General features: G+C 38.1%; 1 protein-coding gene and 1 long non-coding RNA gene across 6 annotated transcripts in view; both read left to right on the top strand.

The window, feature by feature from the left end:
- The window catches only part of GALNT18 (polypeptide N-acetylgalactosaminyltransferase 18), a 275,590-nt gene that overhangs the window by 78,152 nt on the left and 174,573 nt on the right, over positions 1-22,865 (top strand). Inside the window, exon 1 of one of the 5 annotated variants that reach the window (XM_030273461.4) lies at positions 17,527-17,572. The exons of the other annotated variants lie outside the window; for them this stretch is intronic. Coding sequence (XP_030129321.1) covers positions 17,542-17,572 — 31 coding nt within the window. The 5' untranslated portion in view covers positions 17,527-17,541. Of the gene's footprint in view, positions 1-17,526; positions 17,573-22,865 lie in introns of those variants that run through there. 5 annotated transcript variants of the gene reach the window in all.
- LOC140684228 (uncharacterized) lies at positions 17,935-18,829 on the top strand. The gene is made up of 2 exons (XR_012056178.1): positions 17,935-18,528; positions 18,574-18,829. It is a non-coding gene; the product is annotated as an uncharacterized lncRNA (long non-coding RNA).

Consider the following 22,865-nt stretch of genomic DNA (forward strand, 5'->3'; position numbering starts at 1 on the left):
AACCATTAGTGTGCGTGAAAACCTTAAAATTAGAAATGATGACAAAGCACACAGCTGTCAGAGGAGCAGAATTTCAGTAAAATGTTTTTGAAAAACTTGTAAGTCCCATTTCTGTAGGTCTCTTAGATATGTTTTGAAATTTTTTTTCTGTAAGTTACTTTGAAGCCTCCAGTGCTTAATCTCTTTTAGTGTGTATTACCTTTCCAAGAAAAAAAATGAAATTGCTTGAGGCATACCTCAGAATTTTCCCGCAGGGAACTGGAGGTAAAACACCAGCTAATAGAAATTCTGAGGCATTCACACAATACATTTTAGTTATTATGTAATTGCTTAAAAGTATTACCAGTAAGGTTGGCATTAAAAGGAGGAATCAGATACCTACTGGGTTATCTCATAAGCTTTCTGGTTTTTATTTCGGAATCTGAATTATTAAGAAAGCAAACTGTCTACTTTTCTAGTAGCTTTGGAACCTAGCAGTCAAATAATCAGAGGTTAAAAATCTTGGAAATAACTATATCCATATAAGTCTCCTCCAGCTAATAGAGGGAGACACTGTAGGTACTCTCTTGTGCCAGTTGAAAAGCTGCATTTATTAATATTCACTGTCAGACAATGTGCATGGGAAAGAACACTCACTTGCTCCCAGCAATTTCCTGAACATTGCAAAATTTTCAAAAGTGCTTGCATTAACCCCAGAACTAAGTCCAAAGGAAAACTGGCATTATCTGCTCTTGTTCTCAGTGATCTGATTTATTTAAGTCATGTCCTAGGCCCTTCCTAAGCTTTTGGGAAGAATTTCTGAGCAGAAATGAGACTATTCATTCTCCTAAGATGACTGCCAGATCCTGGTCTGTACTGTGGCATGTTTCCTTTTCCATCATCTAAACTGAATTCAGATTGCAGATGGATGAGAAACTGGGACACGGCAAAATTAGCAGCTGTGAAAAATGCCAATCACTTGGTTTCTAAAATTTTAAAAGTTTAATAATAATAAAATGGTTATAAAAATAATAATACAATTAGAGTAATAAAGTTTAGAGTTAGGACAATTACAAGACAATAAAAAGGAAAGAATTACAGACGTCCGGATGCTCTCTGACACTAGGTCACAAAAAGCATCCCTTGTGAACAAAGGAATAACCTTAAAAGCAGTAGCCTGTTGCATATTCATATATCTCATACATGATGCATAAATTCCTTGCAAATTAAGAACTTTTCTGGTTTTTGTCAACTTCTTCTCCTTAATCCTGGTGGTTCCACAAAGATGGAGAGAAGGTGGAAGAATGTTTGTCTTTTCTGATAAGGAGGCTGTAACTTTTTATGGGACCCCTTTGCTGACATCTCTGTGTGAAGAGTTTCTTAATTATCTCATCTTCCTGCTTGAGCTTGTAACAAATCCTATATCACAGAGTTTCTATTTTAACATTATGTTGTAACCTAAAACTACATTTAACACACTATGTAAGAGAATTAATACAGCATAACTTTTTAACATTACACATATAATATTCATTGTAACATTTGCGAAAAGCCAGTCATAAAATATGCATTTTTCACAGCAGCAGTATTAGTAAATGAGACAGAAAGTGTACTTTGCTATTTCTAGATATTGTGCATAAGATTGTCTGAGCTGACTGTCTATTTGCTGAGCTTCATGGACTTTCAGAGGCTGTGGGTCAAAATAGAGTGGCTGCTGGAATTCAGCGTCTCTGGGAATGGGACACTGAAACATGAAGATGGGTCTTCACCACTCCGGTCTTAATTTCAGGAGCCAAATGTCCCATTTGCAAGGATCAGAGGATGTAAAAATAAGTGAAAACTAGATGGAAAATTGCCAGGTTGCCTGTGTGCACTTGTAGAGCTTAGGAGCCTCAGTCGGTGGGAAGGGCTGAGCTTTTGACACATTTTGGGCTTATTTATTACAAGCTTCATAATGTCAAACCATCCCAATGGGACAGATAAAGTTTTCAATGTTTGAGGAGGATAATTTCTGTCAGTATCTGAAGATTTTTCCTGTTTGCTCAGCATGTGTGATGTCCTCCTATAAGAAACTAGCATTTTACAGCAGAGGGTGGTGGTTTTGCACTGACTTCACCATCATTTGCCATTCTAGAGGAACCAGAACTTGAAGACAAGTAATCAGTTAAGTTCTTTGCCACTGAGCAGCAGGAGGTAAGAACATCAGTAAGATCTGCTGATGGCCAAGCTGCAGTTAAGAATTTTGGTGAAGTATTCCCTGACATCTGCGTTTTCTAATTATTCTTAAACTCAAGGCAGATTTCCAAGACATAAGCCATTCTCAGTGTGGTGAGCACTGTCTTCACTGTATTAAGGTGAAGACAGGTGCCTGTAGGGAATTGCAGAAAGCTCTCCCAGATTTCCATTTGGACCTCCACAGCCATTGGAGCAGGATCATTGTTGCTAATGGGATGATCAGTTACAGGAAAAGGTATCTGGTGGAAACCTGCCCATTGGAATAGCTGGGATCCAGAATAATTCTTTCAGTGAAGTGTCCTGTCTCCTTTGGGTATTGCTGGTGGTTGTTCCACCAGGAGTTGGAGATGATTTTTCTTCCATTCTGGCACAGGTGACACATTGAACTTGCTGAGCTGATTAATATTCCTAAAATAAAAAAAAGCTTCAGTGTTTACTGTTCTAGAAGGAGGCTTGTCAAATTCAATCAGTCATTATATTTAGATGGCAAATTGGTTTTGGGATATATCATAATCAGCCTGTGTATGAATAATTTTCTGAAACAGAAAACACTGTTTGGGGGCCTTTGCAATAAACAGAATGGCTAAAAGAATGTTTGCAGCAGGAAGTTAAATGCTGTTACATTTTTAATAAGTGCATTCTTTTTCTTCCATAATTATTTTATGGAAATTATTTTGCTGTTTTTGTTGGGAATCTTTTTTGTCAGAGGACATACATATCTCCTCTTGTTTAGGTTCAATTTATATGCTAACTGCTTTGATAAAATGCCAGCTGACCTTGTGACAATTTTGTACACACTGGGACTGAAGGCCTTGTGATGTTTGTTTCTGTCACTAGTTTGGATGCAATTCCTTTTCTTGCTTTGTGCTGCACAGGGACTGCTACCTTATACTTCTACATTTGTAAAGGAGAAATAAAGATGTGCAAGGAAGGCACTGAGTTTCTTTTTGGGAACAGATTTTTATGGTGCAGATGTAGATTCAACCCCCCTTTTTGAAATTGTGTGCTATTTCAAGGTGGCAGGGCAGGCACATTTACAGGGCTACCATATCCAGTTCAGGAAGAAAAAAAAATAATTGTGCAGTTTGACCTAGCAAGGGAAGTTCTGATAGTCCATCAGTTGTTGGTGCTGTCAGCTCTGTACCTTATACTACCTTGGCAAAATTTCAGTTAGCAGGCTTTTGTAGAGTTATGGACTGCCTTGACAATGACTGAAACTTGTAAAAAAATCGTATTTGACAATTACAGCATGGTTGCTTTGTAAAGCGTGTATTTTCTGTGGTTTTCTGTAACATAATTTGGTGCTCAGCAGTAATTTAGTGCTGTAGCAAATGTTTTATTCCTTGTTAGGAGAACTTCTCCAAATTAAGTGTGAAAATTTACTGTAGAGGCAACAAAACCATTAAGAACTGTAATAGTGCTGTACATGAACAAGAATTCATGTCCATTATGGTGAACTGATACTTTCACAGTAAAACCCGTTTTAATTCATGCCTTAGTAAGAACTGCCTATCAGCTTATTGACAGAAGCCAATTGTTTTTCTTTTAAAATTTCACTTTCATGAAATTCTTTACAGATAGATTACAAAAAACTCTCAAACAACCAAACCAAACCACAACCCTCAAGCCAATGTAATCACATAAATCTTTCTGTAGAAGAACAATAAAGACAATTCTGCTAGGTAACTAGGAATATTTTGTGAATTATTACAAGCTTTTAATGCAACACTGCAAAGAACTACAGTTTAGAAATTCTTAAATTTTGCATTAATTTGATAGAGTAATGGCAGATATGAGGGATATAAATAAAAATTATTGTGTGTGAATACAAAACCTCTGAAACCCCACATTTGCCGATTTTTAAAGGAATACCTGATCTTAATGTATGTTATTGATTGGTTTTTCAACCCAGAAGCTCTGTTTAATTATTAATACATCTCTCTCCAGGAATCTTTGTTTAAAAGCAAAACCTGTTCCCTTCCTCCCCCTGCCTCTGAAAGCCCTGAAACCCTGGCCTTTGTGCCTTTGCCTGAATAAACTGATGTTTACTCAGAGCTGCAGTACAACCTATAGAAGAGCTGAGCTGACATTTACTCTGTTAATATCTTAATTTCATAAAGCTTGTGCAAATGGCCTCAGTGCTGTGAACACTTTGCTTTTAATGGAACATTTCGAGCTGTTGATTCTTCAGCTGACTTTAATGCATGCCTTAAGGTACAAACAAAGTCAGAGGGCCAGCTCTTTGTTCTGCAGGTTTACTCCAGAAGTCCCTCTGTACAGGTCAGAAAAAGGATTCCAAGGCAAGTTGCCTACCCCTAAGTTTCACTGAGTTTTAGGTGCTCAGCGATTTTAATAAAGAGGCTTTACTGAGACAGGAGTTTAATTCATGGAAATGCACATTTTGTACATCCATTTCCTCTTCAACACATAGATTTTCCCATAATTACTCTTTAGAATGGAAGCATCCAAAATTTGCACATTTTATTTTTTCTGATTTTGAGAATATATGCTGCTTTATATTAGCCTCCCAATTGCCTTCTAAAAGTTACTTAATTATTTTGTTTTCCTTGTCTTGGAGCTGGAAGTTTTCCAAAGTATTATATTTTCTGAATTGCATAGTACTTTATTTTGTTCTTAATCCAGTCTAATGACTCCTGCTTAGTCTGTAAAGCCACAGTCAGCATGAGTGACACAGGGATAATCTGCTTCACTATGCATTTTGATAGAAATTAATTCCACCCTGACCTTGTTGTCTTTCCAGACCAATCTGCAGCCTGTTCCTTGACCAATTTTTGAAAATATGGCTGGAGCAGTTACTGTTGAGTTTTTACGAGTACAGAAAAGCCCAAGTGGTTTATTCTGTATATTCCAGATTGTTATGAACATGTAGTATTTCCTTCTTACAAGTTTTTGGGGCTGTTTTGGTGGTTTGTTTGTTTTGTTTTGTTTTTTCTCAATCATATAAGAATAAGAAAATGTGTGTGCAGAACATTAAAATTTATTATGGCAGTCAAATTGATGAGTTCAGCTTATCCCTGTGTGCCAGTTAAGATGGAGAGGGCAAATGTTAGTTATTCGCCTTGGGAGAAATGCATTTATCCCCTTGCAAAAAAAGTCCAAGGTAAACTTTGAAAAACATTGTTATGAAACAACCATCTTGTGAGAGTATTTCAGTGCAGCTTTTCTATATCTTCTATAACTTGTGCAGCTGAGAGGAAAAAGGGGGAAGCAAAACCCTCCCACAAATGTATTTGTACAACAAAACAGAGAAAAACATCTACTAGAAGCTTGGATTCTTCCTAGTACATTTACTGATTCAGTAGTTTTACTGTGATAACTTAGAATTTTGCCTGAGGTTTTTCTGTTGATCACAACTTGAGGGGAAGAAAAAAATAAATCCACACCAAATGCACAAACTTGGCTGAGAGTCTGCTCTCTTTGAATTGATGGAGGGCAGGATTTATTTTTAAAGCCATGCTTAGTCTGGAGTTCACTTCTGAATTGAACTTCTGCCTGGAATGCGTGGGGCAGGGTCATTGTTTGTGGCTGGGGAGCAGAGCACGGGGCAGTGGGGTGGGCATGACATGCATTTCACATTTCCCCCTTTATTATTTGTGCATGAGGCTCATGAAGATCTGCTGTTGCAGGCAAATGTTGAATTAAGATCATCCAGCAATTAAACTGAGTAATTATCTCAATTTTTACATCTTATGGCGTGTCCAGAAAGAGGGAGGACAAGGGGGTCTTAGTCTTGCAAAGGGTCTCCTGTTCCTCTGTAGTCTCTTACATTTCTGCCTGGAGGTTTCTGTGAGACTGAAAACTGTCTTAGAGCCATGTTTTGTAATAATACTCCAGTGGCAATTAAAAATACTTGGGTCTCTTGCTAATTCCTTGTGCAAGTTTGCTGAATGCTATCCTAAATGGTTTGATTTTGCATGAAAGCATAGAAGATAAGGAAAAGTCATAGAAATTATAGAAATCATTTATTGGTTTCAAAGAGAAAAGAAGAACCAAGAGCTTATTTTTTAAAGGAAGTGTATTCTTAAACTTACCTGTTTCAAATTAATTCTGATGTCATTTTGATTGGCAGTTTGGGTGACTTTGTGCCTCACTGACATTTGAATATTTTGTTTCACTTGGGTAACTATCTTGCATGATAACTTTTAGATTGTTTATTTTAGATCGGTGCTTTACAGGAACTCTTCTGAATTAGCAACAGTCTTTCTTCTGCAGAATGATAAAGAGCAGGAGCATGCACAAAGTGTGTATTTTCAATAAAGATGTTCATAGGTCTAGTGTGAGCTCTGCTTATCTTCCTTTTTTTTTTACAGTTTTCTTACTCAGACATGCCTTTGTTCGTAATGAAAAAGGACTCTGCACTTTATTTAATTGTTTTGCCTTATATATTGAGCAGCACTCTGGTTTTCACTTCCTTTCTATACTGTGACCATTATAAGAGAATGGGAGGGGGATTTAGCTGATGGAAAGTTTGTGTCAAGGCTCCCTGTAAAGGAAGAGGCTCTAATCAGCCCAGTCCAGAGCATTTATTTCCATTTCTCCATGGAAGCACCTGTTTCTCTCCACAAGCTGTAGAGGGACTGAAGCTTAATAACGCACATGCATATCCCTGTTGTAAAAGGAGCTTGAGCTGACTCATCCACATGCAGATATCCACTCTGTAAGTATTTACAGTCAAATGAGATCAGCCCCACTTTAAAGGTTTCTCAGTCTAAATCTCTTGAAATCAATAGAGTTAATTATGTGAGTGAGGTTGGCCAGTTTTAAGATATGTCTTTTAGCAAGCAAAAAAGTCTGTCTTTTCTTCTCTGCTAAATCAGTATTTTGTTGTGTGTCATTTTAGACATTAGTTCTTCTTGTGAGGTGCTGTGGCCCTTTTAGGTAGGCTGTGTCAACCATATATGAGGTTAAAATATGCTGTTAAAATAAATGCAGTTCCAAGATGTTTATCAGAGTATTTCAACATGAATATCATTGTCTGTTGTATTTGTGAGTACATACATAAATACATTGACATACTGGCCCCTGGGTCTGGTTGCATCTGCAATAATTCCCTATTTCCCTGGTAGTTAAATCTTCATTGTACTGAGCCTTTTACTTGGGCTACTCAGGCTCATTTAATTAAAACAGTATACTTAGAATGTATTGTGTACAGTTGTAGCAATGCTGAATCTCAGTCAGAATCTCTGTCAGAAACAATAGATAAGGCAGGAGGCTAGTAAGCAAACAAGGTATTTCTGTGCAGACTGAAGAAATTAATTTATATATACAAATTCAGGAAATTATTTCTGCTGCCATTTGGGAATTTTGAGTGACAAGCCATTATGAGTACTAAAAAACAATTTATAGCAGTGCTTCAGTTCTAGTTTTTCCTTTAGGCTGCTGCTTCCATGGGGACTGGGACTATGAGACTGGTTCTTTTGTTTTGTGCAGATTTCAGTGCAGCATCACAGAGATAACACATCATGTGTAAGGCACAAGCTCTGAATTATTTTCTTTTTTCCTTCTTTATCCTGGAGTATTACAGCAGTACCAGGGTCACCTCAGCATACTCTGTTACGAGTTTGCAGTTGGGTTACAACTTAAAAAAATATCCTGTAAAGAAGCAGTCATGGACAGGAAGGATTGGTTGTGTTTTGTTCTTTTTTGTGGAAGTTACAAGAACAGGAAGGGTTTTGCCTGCGGTGCAGGAGCTGAAAGGCATTTCACAAACCAAGGAAGGGGATAATTTCTCCTGGTCAGGAAATTACCTTCTCTGATAGTGTTGGAAAAGGGAAAATGGAAAGCACAAGGGATTGAGACCCTTGGCTTCAGTGGGAAGTGGATGTTGGCTTTTAGGGTACCCTTGGTGCAACTTGGGTGGTTGCCAGCCTCTGTTTATATAACGGGAAAAGGAAGCCACACACTCTGAAAACAGTTTAATTAGACTTGGTTCTCTGGGGCTACTGATCTGGTGGCTTTCACAAACACTAAAGGATTTCTTCATGTCATTAAAAAGTGAAGGCAGGGAAATAATAAAAATGGGAGCTAAAAGAATACTCTCAAATGCTGCCAGTTAGAAGGAATCTGTAATGTAAAGATTATGGAAATTTTTGGTTTTTAAAGACTTTATCTAAAGGCCAAGATTTGAAAAAAAAAAAAAAAAGGTGAGTATGAACTGTTTCAAAGGTAACCTGAACCTCTCTTAAGGTCGTTTTAATATTTTGTGTGTCATCCCTTACCCACTGGAGATCCAAAAGAGCATCTGTTCTGAAAGCCAGTGTTATATGCCAGTATTTGAATGTGCCTATTGTTTTTTAGGGAGGATAAACCCCCACAAAACAAAGATGAACTAGAAACAGCTGTGATAGCATAGTTTAAAATTTTTTAAATAGTCTCCAGCTCTGTTGAGATCAAGTGAAAAATAAACTTGAGTCTCCATAGCTGAGGATATGCTATGCTGAGTGCATTTGGTAGCAGAGGCTGTGTCTGGACTAACCAGACCCACCCTGGTGAGGCTGCCAGGGGCATCCCTACCCCTGCTCACCCAGCCTTGCCCTGTGCTGTACCAGCCCCTTCACAGTCAGTTTGGGCTTCTCTCTGCTGGGTTTAAATACTCATTGTGAAAAATGCCAATCAATTTGTTTTTTTAAAAATGTTAAAAGTTTAATAATAATAAAGTGGTTATAAAAATAATAGTACAATTAGAGTAATAAAGTTTAGAGTTAGGACAATTACAAGACAATAAAAAGCAAAGAATTATGGACTTCCGGATGCTCTCGGGCACTAAGTCATGAAAAGCATCCCTTGTGAACAAAGTCTGAGCAAGGCCTGAAGAAATTAGCTTCTTCTGATAAGAAGCCATAAATTCCTGCCCTTTGGAAGATTTAGGTGTTCCTCAAAGCCAGTATCTCATTCCTAATTAAAAAACTTCCCCCACATACATAGTCTCTATTTTAACATTATGTTGTAACCTAAAACTACATTTAACACACTACGTAAGAGAGTTAATACAGCACAACTTTCTAACATTACACATACAATATTCATTGCAATATTTGCAAAAAGCCAATCATAAAATACGCATTTGTCACACTCATTAAAATCAGCACAGTCTGGGAAGGGCAGTTCTGGTTACAGTGCTGGGCTGCCATTTAGGAAGCCCAGGTGTGGTGCAGGTCCGTGGGTATCTGTGTGTTCTTCATCTGCAGATAAAACAACCTAATGAGCTGGACTTGGTAATGACAAGATGCATATAAATAGCCCCGTGCTTTAGAATAGCATAATGTCTTGCACAGTTGCCAATAGGTTGTCACAACTTGTTACCTGCCTTGGCAATGTCACATTACAGGTTTTGATGTGTTCATGACAGGAGAGAGTCTGAAAGTCGTGCAGGTCTCACCTCAGTGCTTTTTTATTAAATATTTACCTTTCATATTTTTCTTCTTATTCCCTGAGGGTACCTTTTAAAGTTTTTTTTTTCTGTGTCAAATTAATTTTATTCAGTATATTTATTTACTTCTAGAATGGCACAGCATAAAAAGGGAAGATTCAAGGCAAAGAAAAAAGAAAGGCAAACAAGCAGAAGACTCATGCACATTGTGCATCTTGAAGTTAAATGGGTGCATAATTTGAGGCATCATGCAAATTAAATCTGATTAGTTCTGTCCACTTAACCGTGGATGTATACAAAGAGTTAAACAGTGGCTGCTCATTATATGTATGATACTAATTAGGGTGCTTAAACTGTGTGTGAAACAGCATATGGTATGTTAGGTCCTAAAGGAGTTTTTTTCTGGTTATAGGATTCATTCATTATCTCATAAGAATATTTAATTTATGGACATCACAAAATTATGTAATTCAAATTAATTTTTAGACTCTTCTATGAGCTCTTTATATGTGGCTGCAGGGCAAGTGATTTTCCAGTTATTGCCATCCAAAGTTCAGTCTAAAATTTTTGTGCGTTTGCAATCTTTGACATTTTTTTTCTCCAGTACAGAATTAGTTCAGTTCATGGTGTTCCAAACTCTTCATACCATTAGATCAGTCATGATGGTTAGAAGTGAACTGCATTGTTTAAATCCTACTTCTGATAAGGAGCATGTGTTGAATTTCCTGGTTTGGTGGGGTTGGAGCAGCACAGGCTCTTCCTGGGTTTTGGGTGGAAGAAAATGGTAGTAAAAGGTTTTTGTCCCAAAATAAATTATGCCCTTTGCATATGGAATTTAGGAAGAATAGCTGCTCTTCACCTATGTGGCCATACGTGACAGAATAAAATTGTCACAAAATTTGACGGGGACTCCTGAGAGTATTGTGATACAAGTAAACAGCTTGTGTTAAAAAGTTAATCTGCACAGTTTTCTAGGAAAATCTTGTTGAATTGCCAAATTTTGGTAGACATTTCCAGGCAACAGCTGTTTCTGGTTTTTTTTGAGGTTGGCAACTGCAGTTGTCTGGGACTTTCCAAGAGCCACTTATCACAAAGTGTTTTACCTTCTGCCAGCCATAAATGTTGTTATTGAAATGAAAGATGTTACCAAGATTCATCAGGAGATTTACAGGGCTCTGACTTTATTGAATTTTTCACCTCAGGCAGACAATGACCGATGTACTGACCTTGTCTCGTGGGATTTTCTGTAGATTAATGCCTTCTGCACTTTTCCTCCTGCTTTTTTTCTTCACCCTTCTGGTAAGTCCTGCTGGCTAACTGTCAGTGCCTGGAGATATTCATGGATGATAAGCCCTTGAATTTTTTTTTTTTTTTTTTTCCCAGCAGCACCTGAAAAGCAAGTACAAATTCTGAGTTTCCAGCTGATGTTCAAATCTAATGAATGCCCCTGTGGACAAAGTAAAAGCAGTGCTAGCTTGAAACCCATGCCCTTTCCAGACCCCTCGCTTAATTAAACAAGCAACCTGCTTGCACCTGCAAGAAGGTATGAGCTGAAAAAAGGTTTATTTTGATGCCACAGTTTTGGCAAACTGTAAAATCAAATCTTTCCAATTTGCAGAATAGGCTTGGGAAGGGTGTGGGTTCTCTAAAGAAATAATTCAAAGTCTGAGAGGTGTAAATATTTTTATGGTATTGATTATTAATGAAGCCAAGGGGGAGAAAGGTGTCAGTACATATATTTTTTAAAGGAAATTTGATTGCAAAATGTCACCACTATTCTTACTAACTGAATTGGCATTTTTCTTCTGGCAGCTAAGACTGTCTGCACAAAAATAAAACCTGGGTCCTAATCATGCTTGTAATAAAACAAATGTCCCCAGTTAGTGTCTGCCAATATTTGGTATTGCTGGAGTGCAAATTAGTTCAATCTCTACTTGCTGCAATATCTAGATTATATCCAAGCTCCAGGTTTTACTTTAGTAACTGTCAGGACTTAGCAATGTCAGTTTTCTTTAAACTCTGCATTTTCCTGTCTTTGTGCGTGGTCTTCTTAGAGTCTGGTCTTGTAAGGCTTGCAATTAAAGTATCATTGTCATCCCCAAAGACTGATCTTTTAATTTGTTCTTTTAAAGCAGTCTTTTTTCATGAAGTGATAGGAAATTGCATATAAATATGAGTACCTTTTTGTATAACTGGGACGTTGTACAGCACTAACCTAACAAATGCTTGCCTTTGTATAGACTATATGAATATTTTATTTATGAATAGAATTATCAAAACAGAATAATCTTGAATTTATTAAGCAGTGAACAATTAAAGGAAATAATTGCAGATTAAATGTAGGTTAATTATTTGAATTGTAAAGTAGAAGAAAGAAATTCAAGTTAGTATAAAGTTTAAGTTGAGGATCCATTCCTGTCATATGCATACATTAAATTTGGGAGCATAAGTTCATGTTAAGTCACATGTAAATTAAGGCTGACATTATATTGTCCTGTCTGGCGTCTCTGAATAATTAACAGGGGGAAAAAGAGAATTGTATAGTAGGTCTTTGGTTTGGAATTTCCTAAATTTAAATATCTGCTTCTGGATATAACACTGAACATTCCACTTCCTCTCAGTCTCCTTACAAATCCTCTTACATCTGGTCACCACCACAAAAAATTTGTATTTTCATGTAACCCTAGTGTACAAACAATAGAGTGAAACTCTCTTAAATTTAAATGCTTAGCAAATGGGAATCACGGAGTAAATTGCAGGGGGAAATTTAAAAATTAAGTTATCTATATTGTATAACATTAGTCCATGAAATTCTAAAGATCTAAATTTTAATGTGAATGCTAAAACTCGTTATTCAAAATATTTAACGTAGAGATGTACAGATATATTTTCCATGGTGATGGACCTTTCTGGAAGCAGCCAACCTGGTGGGGAAATGTCTCTGGGATGTGGGAGTCTGTCCCTGATGCAGCTGGAGCAGAGTGAAGGCTCTACCTCCTGCTCTGGGCAGTCATGACTCAAACCTGCAGCCCTAATCCACCTCTCAGTGGGAAATCTTCAGTCCAGCTTCAAATCTTACTGTACTGAAAGTAAACTCTGAATCTCAGCAAAAGAGGCTGGAAAGTGGAGCATCCTCCTGATCTTAGGGCACAGATGTGCAGTGGAAATTTGTAAAAAAAAGCTACAGTGAACAGAAGCCTTCCACATCACTCTTACTGCATCTGCTCTCGAGAATTTTTATATGAAACAATATTTTGTTTTAAAATGTCCCTTAATTTGGCTAGAATAATATCTTTAAAATAAGGACAGTTAAAGAATTAAGACTAGACAAACTTGTTCTGCAGTGCCAGTAGCTGCTGAGTTTTGTACTACTGACAGGTGTAGTGTCAAACATTTTAGTCATTCTTTATTCTAATTTATTAGAATTTTTATTCAGTGAAAAATACTATTTCAGCCCAACAGTCAGTCTGGGGTGAAAACAAATTATATTTGTGAGTATAAACAGTGTTTACAGAACAAACAATTACTCTATGAACCATGTATAGTTATTAGTACCAACCCCATTATATGAAAGGTACAAAGAGCTTAGATGAGAAAGCTGCTCAGTATCTGAGAGAAATTTAACTTGCAAGGCTCTTAATTTTGGGGTTTGGTTTCTTATTGTTGGTCATAAAAACCCTGCAGGTTTTGCCTCTGAGAGATATGGAAAGCTTCATGACAAAAATCTTTTGTAGGAATTAGCACAAAGGCCTTGAACAAAATTTTAAAGCAGTGATGTCTTCAGTTAAAGATGATCTCTTTTTCTGGTCTTGGTTTGCTACAAGAGAGTGTGCATTGAAGTTTGCAAGTGCTAGGAAGATGTATTTATTTTGTATTCAGCCAGCAATCTATTTCAAGATACGCATGGCTAAAGGACATGCCAGTTCAGTATTATTTGTCAAAAATGTGTACTGTACCTTTTTTTTTTTTCAGGCCTATCTTTGAATTTACTGAGATACTAGATCTTGAGGGAAAATGATGATGTAATTGGAATCTATTCAAGGCTCTTCATTTTTTTCAGCCAGCTCTGGTAGAGATGTACATTCTTTGGAGCACATAATGTCTGTTAAATCACCAAGACTTCTGCTCCTTACAAATGAATACACTGGAGTTTTAAAAAGAGAACTGCTCTTTGAAAATGCTGCATAATCTCATGCATGGGTTTTTCCAGTGCATGATCTGTGTACTTTGCTTAAATTACCTTTTAAATGTTTCTAACTTATATTGTATTTCATCCATCAAGAATTTTTATTCAAGTATGAAAAAATTCTTCTGTGTATTTCAAAAAGTGCTGGATCAGATCTTAGACCTGCCAATTCTGCCACCAAGTTCTGGGTTTGCTAGTTATTAGAAAGAAAACTTTTAAGTACCTTGTAGGAAAGTGATAATTAGGGGGAAAAAATAGGTGTAGAACACTACTGTTTATAAATCAGACCTGTAACACCTTTTGCAGTTGTTCCTGTGGTGAAGCAGATGTTTCAGGTTGTTGTGGTTTAGTTGTGGAGCTCTTTGAGGCAAGTTGAGTCTTGAGTTCTGCCTTTTGGGGATGTTTGTTTGCAGCAGTGACATTCACACTGATGGGCAGCTCTTCTGACAGTCGCATTCTGACTTTTGCAAGCACTGGCCTGAATTTGCATTTTCTGCACCTATTTGCATTTTCATTTGCCAAAGCCCTTTGGTTTCAGAGATTACTGGGGTGACTGCTCTGTGGAATTAGGACATCACATACATATTTTTCTAGTGTTTTTATTTGAAATGTGCTAGGTGTTAGGAAATCAATCAATATATTGCCTCTCATATCTCTTCACATACAAATTTAAATCTCACACGTGTCTGCAGTAATTTTAAAAAGTCAATATTTGACTTTTCCAAAAGTATTACCTCCTTTTCTTAATCTGTGTTGAAATTTGATGCAGTTGTTCTCTTAGTGCAGGTTTTCAGTTTCTAATGAGTAAAGGTAAGTGTTTAATGTAGTAGGCTTCATAGTAGCTATATCATCAAATATCTGTGAGTGGCTTTGAAAAAAAAGTCCTTATGTTCCATAAGTGTATCAGTGGGGTGTTTTTCTGGGTTGGCTTTTTCAATGTTTCCCATTGAAGTCTTGGTATTTTTCCATTATATTTATTCCATTATCCCACACTACCAGTGAAGGGTGGGAAGGAGTCATCAAGGGAAAATATCTTTCACTAGTAGGTAAGACAGGATCCTTGAAAAGGATTTTGACCTTCTTCCTGTTGGGTAACTCCTAAAAAGCCTTTAACAGGTATTAAATATGCACTCCCAGAGGCTTGCAGACTGCCTGAAGGGACAATACAGGAAGATTTGTGTCACTACTGGGTGACAAGCTTTCCTGGTGTCTGTCAGCAGCAAGTGCAGTTGGGCTTGCTCTACCATGTTCAGTTTAGCTGCGTCTTGGTTTGAAAAGACAGGAGTCTGTGAAGGAAGGAAAGAGCCTCCTGTGAAATGGAAAAGGTAAACCCCCTCCCTCCCAATTACCATAATTTCAAAATTAAAAGGCTCTCAGGCAAAGATATGGGAATGGGAATAACAGTTCTTTACTAGGAAACACTAAATTAAATGAAAATGTAATTAGTACAAAAAAACTAGTGATAGAGTCAATAACCTCAGGGGAGGAGGAGTCAGGGTGTTGGTAATAGTCCAGTTAAACTGTGGCTGTTCCTCTGGAGTGGCAGATGAAATGCTGCTGGAGCAGGGATCTGTAGAAGGGTGGAGTTTTCTCTGAAGGTCTGGTGATGGAGTAGCTGGGCCTGGTCTTCCTCTGGGGATCCAGCAGAGAAGAAGCTGCTCCTCTGGGTCTGCTCTGATGTCCCAAAAATGCTGATTTTATGCAGGTAGGGATGCTTGGCTCCTCCCTCTGGGTGGAGCATCTCACAGTGGATGATGTAACTTTACCAGTCATGCAGGGAGTCATTCAATGGCCCATTAACAGAAGATATCTCCCCAGAGGGAGACATTGTTCCTGGGAGAGATAAGAAAACTGCCCAACCTCCAACAGATGGCAAATAAAATACATGCTTATCTTACAAGCCAGGACAAGCTGAAAGGAGACAGGACTCTGTTCTGGAAGGGCAGAAGTGGAGACATTAGCTGAAGCAGTATTGGTCCCAGCTGTGGAAGTCATTCTGCCTTCAGCAGGGATGAGGGAGGCAGAGGATGTCTCCAGAGCTGAGAATCCCAGGCTCTGTGGAGGTAGCAAGTGCTGGCAGAGGAACATGGCAGACAGCTGGTTCTCTCATGTCTGTGAGCTGGTTATATTCCTCTGCAGTGAAACTGCCCAGATGAGTTCAGATGGTGCTGGAAACTTGGACAGTGTGGAATTGTGCCCTGTCGGCCATCAGAAGTGTAGGAAGGAAAGGAGCTGTGTGTGCAAAGCTTGGCACTGACTCTTCTGCCAGCACTGGGGATGTGTTTGCTCCCACTTGCTGTGATGTCTGGTGCCTCACATGTTGGCAATGTGTTTATCCTCACAGCCTTCCCCTGGAATGGGAAGGTGCTGTTCACTGCACTTTTTGTGATGGGGGCAGATGTGTGCCTGAGGGTGTCTGTAAAAGTGCTGCAAATTCAATCAGTCTCTGCACTCTGGGGTTGATACATTTAATTACTCTCACATCCCTCCACCTTTGAACTGTCCTGTGTTGTGAAACCATAAATGTACCGAAGTGGGCTTGTGTTGCTATTGCTTTCTAAATCTTCTGCATGTATCTGAGCATTGCTGAAGTACTCTCAGTCAAAAAAATTATTCATGCCAAGATGAGTTATCTGATTTTACATTTTTTTTCTTGAGAACCTAACCTTGAAATGCACAGTTTGCACTGAGTATTTTTTTTTTTTTTTGTGAACTTCATAGATTCCTACCAAACTGCAGAATTTCTGACTGATGAAGTTCCATTTTTTTCATGGGATGTAACTTATGTCTTCACCTGCTTTATTTTCGCAATTGTCAATTTAGACGTGTATTTGTTTATATCAACTTATAAGAGCTTTTTGGGGGATTTTTTTAAATTAGGATTTTAACCTATTACTGTCCTGTAAATGGAGGGAACTTCTCAAACTATTGTCTGAACAACCAATCTTCTGCTTGGGTATGTGAAGCTGCTTTGATATTAAAAAAGAAAAAAATATTTCCTTAGCAACCTATTAGAAACACAGGATATTTTTGCTGAGTAGGGTTTTTGTAGCTGATGTTGTTACACCCTTACAGTGGAGATTTTTGACTGCTGTAGCCAAGCCATAAGAAAGCAGCCAGTAATAGCACAGCAACATTTGTTTTTCTACTTAGGATTTTGTTCTGCGTATATACGTTTATAAATAAATGTAAGCTGTTATTAATTAAATTATCTCCGGTTTCTAAAACAGCTGTGTATTTTGCCCACATTATTCAGCATTTCTTTTGAGTCCTGATATACCAGAATCAACAAACCTGCAGAGCAGAAGGTGAGAAAGCAAAAGGAAGTTAACAATCATGTACCATAGGTATGTTTAAACACCTGGAGGAGCTACTTTCTATCTCCCCAAAGAAGAACCATGCTTTGGCATTGATTTTTCATTAGGAGGTAGATGTGTGCATCACTGTACCTGTGCTAGAGTACCTCAGGATAATAGAGCCTTAATATTCAGCTTCTGCTTTGGTTACATAAGGAAGTTGCACGTTTCCTCCCAGGGCAGCCCTGTTTGTTCTTTTTTGGGTGGTGTTCCAGGTCATTTCCTGTCATTATGGGTGGGTAGTAATTACAAAGAAGGCTCCAGACTTTTCTAGTAATGCTTTTTTATGTTGCCAGATTAAATAAAGTCAGCAACAATATTGCACTCACCTTCATAAGCAGAGTGAGAAAACACTGCTGCCCCTTGTGTCGTGACCACGTTGGTTAGGATTCCTGATGCATGATGAGGAATTTCTTTTGCCAATGGGTGAGCTGAAGGCTAGGAGGGAGGGAGGCTTTCAGGCTGCTCAGTCTTTCTTTTTGGTTGTTATAATAATAATAATAATAATAATAATTATTATTATTGTTGTTATTATTATTATCATTATTATCATTATTATCATTATTATTATTATTATTGTGTTTAAGTGTCTGTGGCATAGAGGAACCCAAGAAAACTATTTTGGGTTTTTTAAACATATTTCCCAAGAAATGCCATATCTGCTCTGCACTGTCTCGTGCTTGTTTCCATGTTAAGAAATTCTTTGTTTCCTGCCTTGCACCTCTTTACAGTGTCACAGGTCCAGTACAACTGCACTGACTGGATTTACATCTCTTTGCATCCATGGTTTAGTTGTGGGCTTGGCAGTGTTAGGTTGGGCTCAATCTAATGTTTTTTTACAATCTAAATGATATGAGAGAATAATGAAGAAACAGAAGAGGCAGTATGTAATTTAGAAGCTTGATTCATTTCAAAAGATACACAAAATGGCATTTATTTGGCTTAAAGACATTATTTCTTTGTACATTCATCTTACTTTGGGTAGTAATTTCTGGAATACTTGAATTTTGCCCCAGGACCTTGCAGCTGCCCTCTCTGCTGCCCTCTAACCCTTTTACCTTTGAAAAACTTAATAGCTTTGACTAAATATTTAAGTAGATAGTGAGTGGTGTCTCAGAAAAGAGTTGATTGAAGAAGTGGGGCCTCATTTCACCTGTAGTGAAAGAACTGGTTGTTAACAAAGAGGATTAGAGGGTAGGGACTGCTGCCCTAAACCATGTGATGATTTTAGAGAAGACTTGCTCATTTAGTTCAAACTGTTTTTTTTTTAATTTGATGCCACTATTTATTTCATTTAAAATGCTAAGGGGAAGTTCAGAACATTGCATTCACTGCGTGGGAATGTAACTGTTTTTGCACAATTTACTCAGTACCACTGAAAGGTTAATAAAACCGTTTTTGCACAATTTACTCAGTACCACTGAAAGGTTAATAATTTGTGTTATGAACTTCTCTGTAGGTATATTCTCACAGGCTGGTATATTTTGAGATTGAAACAGGAAATCCATGCTTATCACTGCTTAGCTTGGCTGTAATGTCACAGCGCTGGGACCAACCAAGTGACACCACATTTGTGTCTCTGCTTAGGAAAGCCATGGTGATTGTGGAGGCTGCTGATGTAGCAATAATATTCTGGTGCTGTATCCTGACTGCCGCTTGCAAACTGGTCTGGCTGACAAGATGCGTGCATTAATTAAAATTTAGGACGCGATTTGGAGATTCTTAATGAGTTTATGTGAAAAATTACTTGCAAACTGCAGGAATTTGGTCGTATGTAATTTGCTTTCCTGGACCTTGTTGACAGCCTTCAGGCTGAGAGAGGTAGCTCTTCACTTGGTCAATTTGTGAACCTCCAGCTTAACTGAGCTGCTGTTGGCTCTTGTGGGATTGGTGTCCAGAGGCCTCTTTGAAGAGCTGTCAGTTTAGCAGGCAGGTGTTTATTCTGCAGTGGTGTTATTTCTGGGCACTGCTGATCCCTATTTCAAAATAGCTGTGACACCAGTAAGCACTGAGGCTAACCTTTCTGAGAGTAAATTCAAAGAGATGGATCCTAAAGGCTGCACTACATGAAGGGAAAACCTGACTTCTGGTAGTTTAGTGAATGGCTGCCATGCCCCAGAACTCCATCATCCATAGTTCAGTAATCATCTCCCACTTATCTGAAAGTCTTCTTTCACCAGAAATCCTGGTATCCTAAAACTTCCATTAACATTGTGGCATTCTGAGAAACATATTTTCTTATTTCTGAAAGAAGAGTTTACTTTCTCAGCTTTTTAATCTGAAGATTTTTGTTTTTTCTTACCAACTCTTCTCTCATGGTTACTTACTACTAACAGATTTCTTTTATTATGCTTTTTAGCACTGGAGTAGTTTGTTACTAATAAGCTGCATCTTACAGCTGGATTATATCTATGTGGCTGAAACCCCAGTTCATAGAGGAATATTGAAATTAAAATGCAGTTTTAATTTGCAGTTTTTTAACTTTTAACAAAGTTAAAGCTTTGTTTCTCTCTGAAGATATTTTACTCATGTTTCGAACACATTCGTTTTTTCAAGGTGTTACTCTCCTTTTGTGCTGCCTTTCAAGGCAGTGAAAATGTGTTAAAATTGAGTGCACAATGTGCAGATATAATTTCAAAATAAGGGATTTTTCAGGTGCTTTGTAGATTAAGCACCTGAAATTCATCCCATGGCAAAATGCACATTTAGTGTGATTTGATTTTCATGGCTTTGCAGTTCAGTTAGTGTAGCATTTCATTACAGGGATTAGGAACCCTCTCCCTTCTTTCCTCTGAGTTAAATCCAGATTCTTCTATGGCTCAAAGTAATGCATAGTTTTTCTTGTTTTATTATCTTTATTCTCAGGGTTTGCTAATACTCCCACAGCTGCCTTACATGTCATTCTGTTTTTCTCAGAGGTATCCAGGCAATTCCTGTTTTCTTCCCTCTTTGAAGAATTTCAAAGATCCAAAAACAGAACCCCAAAAATTGGTTCAAGAGATGACAGAAAGACTGTGTTCAGGTTTACATGTGTGTTCTGCCATGAACTCCTAAAGTCCTTGTTCTCTCTGCCTGAAATCCCCACCTGTGCAACTTTGGCTTGTTGCATGAGAATGCTAAATTCTTATGTGATACCCTGAAGGGAGTCACTGGTGTGCCATTACTTTGGTTAGCTGCTGCCCCTTCTCTCAGTTCTGTGTTTTCACACTGCCACTCAGACCCCTCACATCTTCTGGCTGCTCAGAAATCTGTTAAATCTCATTTTGGTTGGAAAAGAGCAGGAAAGATGTAATGACTAAACAGGATTTTGCTGCATGCTACAGGCAAATCTCTTTGTGGTTATTAGGAGCTGTGTATGGCCATTACTGGAGGGTGAGAGAGTTTATTTATAATTACAAAGTCTTCTATGTGAATACTGATTCACCTACACTTAAAAAAAAAAAGTATCTTACATATTTTGAGGAAGAAGCCTCAAGAGCCCCGTCGTGAATGTGTTGATGCATTTTGTAAGAGCGAGTGTGTTCCTGCAGCATATCCCACCCCCAAATGAGAGGCATGCCAGGTTGTTCTTCATGCCTGTCAGTCACTGGAATGTAACAGATGTGAAACTGGAAGGCAAACTGCTGTGAGCAGCTCCTGTCCTGACCTAACTCTGTGTTAGTTAATGATTCCTGCATCTTCCACAGGTGTGTGAAAATGTGTAGAGCACCAGCAGTGCTTGGAAGTATCTAGAGACAGCAATGCTGTGTGTTTCAGATGTGCCAAAGGTTGGAGGTATTTGAATCCTGATTCAGCCCCTATAGTTTGAATGGATATAAATGATATTTTCAGGTCTTTTAACAGAACCTACTTAACAACATTCTGCTCCAGATGTCTCTTCCATCAAGCTGACCTTGCGAGTACGAGTCAATTGTACATTTCCATAAAACAGGACAAGTACTCCTCTCCTAGTCAAAATAGCTTTTAAACAACCTGTGTAAGACAGAACAGAATCATGGATTTGAATATTTATATCTATTGAGTATCAAAGTTATTTAACTTGACACTATATGTCATCTGATTCTGAAAGGTTTATCCGAAGCTCTTGTCTGTTTTCTTGTCTGTGTTACTCAGGACAGGCAGAATCCAGCTTCTGGAATATACAGGATCTTGAACAAGTGAGAGATGGAGAACTTGAGATGCTGAGTCTTGTCACACAAAGTCCAGTAACACTTGCTAAAGTTGAGACTGATCCTTCTCCTGCTCAGTGGTGATGAGACAGCTCTTCTGTGGGCTAGTAGTTATGTGGATGTTAAAGAAGAGCTAGCTAGCAAATCGTAATGTCAGAGTCCAGAACTTTTCCTCAGATGCTTTCTGCTTAGTTGCACACTGCTGAGACATGCAAACCAATGCAAGCTGAGGATATCACAGGGGTTCTTTGTTCTTCATGCTTTTTTAATCAATCAGTTGCTTGAAATGCTTCGGTGGTTTAAGGTGACTGGCCAGTTACTGCAGAATTTTATAGCAGCTTTAACAAAAAAACTTCACAAATTTATGTTGCATAACCCCTTCATTTCAGTGAACAGAGCAGTTGCTGACATCTCTAGGGGAAGCAGCCATATGTCTTTTCCCCATTGTGAGTTTGGGAGGGTTCAGCTCCTCACCATCCATGGTCTGTCAGCACGAACCCAAACTCCTGCCCATTGCTTGTCTCCTTTGGAAACTTTGAACCCAAACTCCTGCCCATTGCTTGTCTCCTTTGGAAACTTTGAACCCAAACTCCTGCCCATTGCTTGTCTCCTTTGGAAACTTTGAACCCAAACTCCTGCCCATTGCTTGTCTCCTTTGGAAACTTTGAACCCAAACTCCTGCCCATTGCTTGTCTCCTTTGGAAACTTTGCCTACACAGTGGGCATCGTTTGTCTCTGTCCTATTTCCCATCTGTCTGTAAACAAAACAGGAACATTTGCAAAGAATAAATCTTTTCAGCGTATTGACAAAGCTGCTTCTGTAATTGTGTTAGTTGAACCAGGCAGATGAGCTGAACTCCTTTCTGAATTAGGGTTTATGTAACTTTAACCCAATTCCTGGCTGAGCCTTGCAGCTCAATCCAGAACAGTGAGCACTGAGAGCTCGTGGGCTTTGCTGTAGTCTGAAATGTGTGCCTAACACACTAAGGCTGGAATTGTTCAGTCTGCTTTTTCAGCTTGTGAAAAACGCCAATCACTTGGTTTTTAAAATTTTAAAAGTTTAATAAAAATAAAATGGTTATAAAAATAATAATACAATTAGAGTAATAAAGTTTAGAGTTAGGACAATTACAAGAAAATAAAAAGCAAATAATTATGGACGTCCGGATGCTCTCGGACACTGAGTCACAAAAAGCATCCCTTGTGAACAAAGGAATCACCCTTAAACCAATACACTTGTTGCATATTCATACATCCTTTATGATTATGCATACATTCTATTCTAAACAAGAAACTCTGTCTGTTGTATGTCAGCTGTTTCCTTTAATCCCCTGGCATCTTCGAGTCTGAGCAAGGCCTGAAGAAATTAGTTTCTTCTGATAAGAAGCCATAAATTCCTCTCCTTTGGAAGATTTAGGTGTTCCTTGAAGCCAGTATCTCATTCCTAAAAAAAAAATTCCCCCACATACATAGTCTCTATTTTAACATTATGTTGTAACCTAAAACTACATTTAACACCCTACATAAGAGAATTAATACAGCATAACCTT

This window comes from Taeniopygia guttata, chromosome 5 (genome assembly GCF_048771995.1).
Source record: "Taeniopygia guttata chromosome 5, bTaeGut7.mat, whole genome shotgun sequence".
NCBI classification, from domain to species: Eukaryota; Metazoa; Chordata; class Aves; order Passeriformes; family Estrildidae; genus Taeniopygia; species Taeniopygia guttata.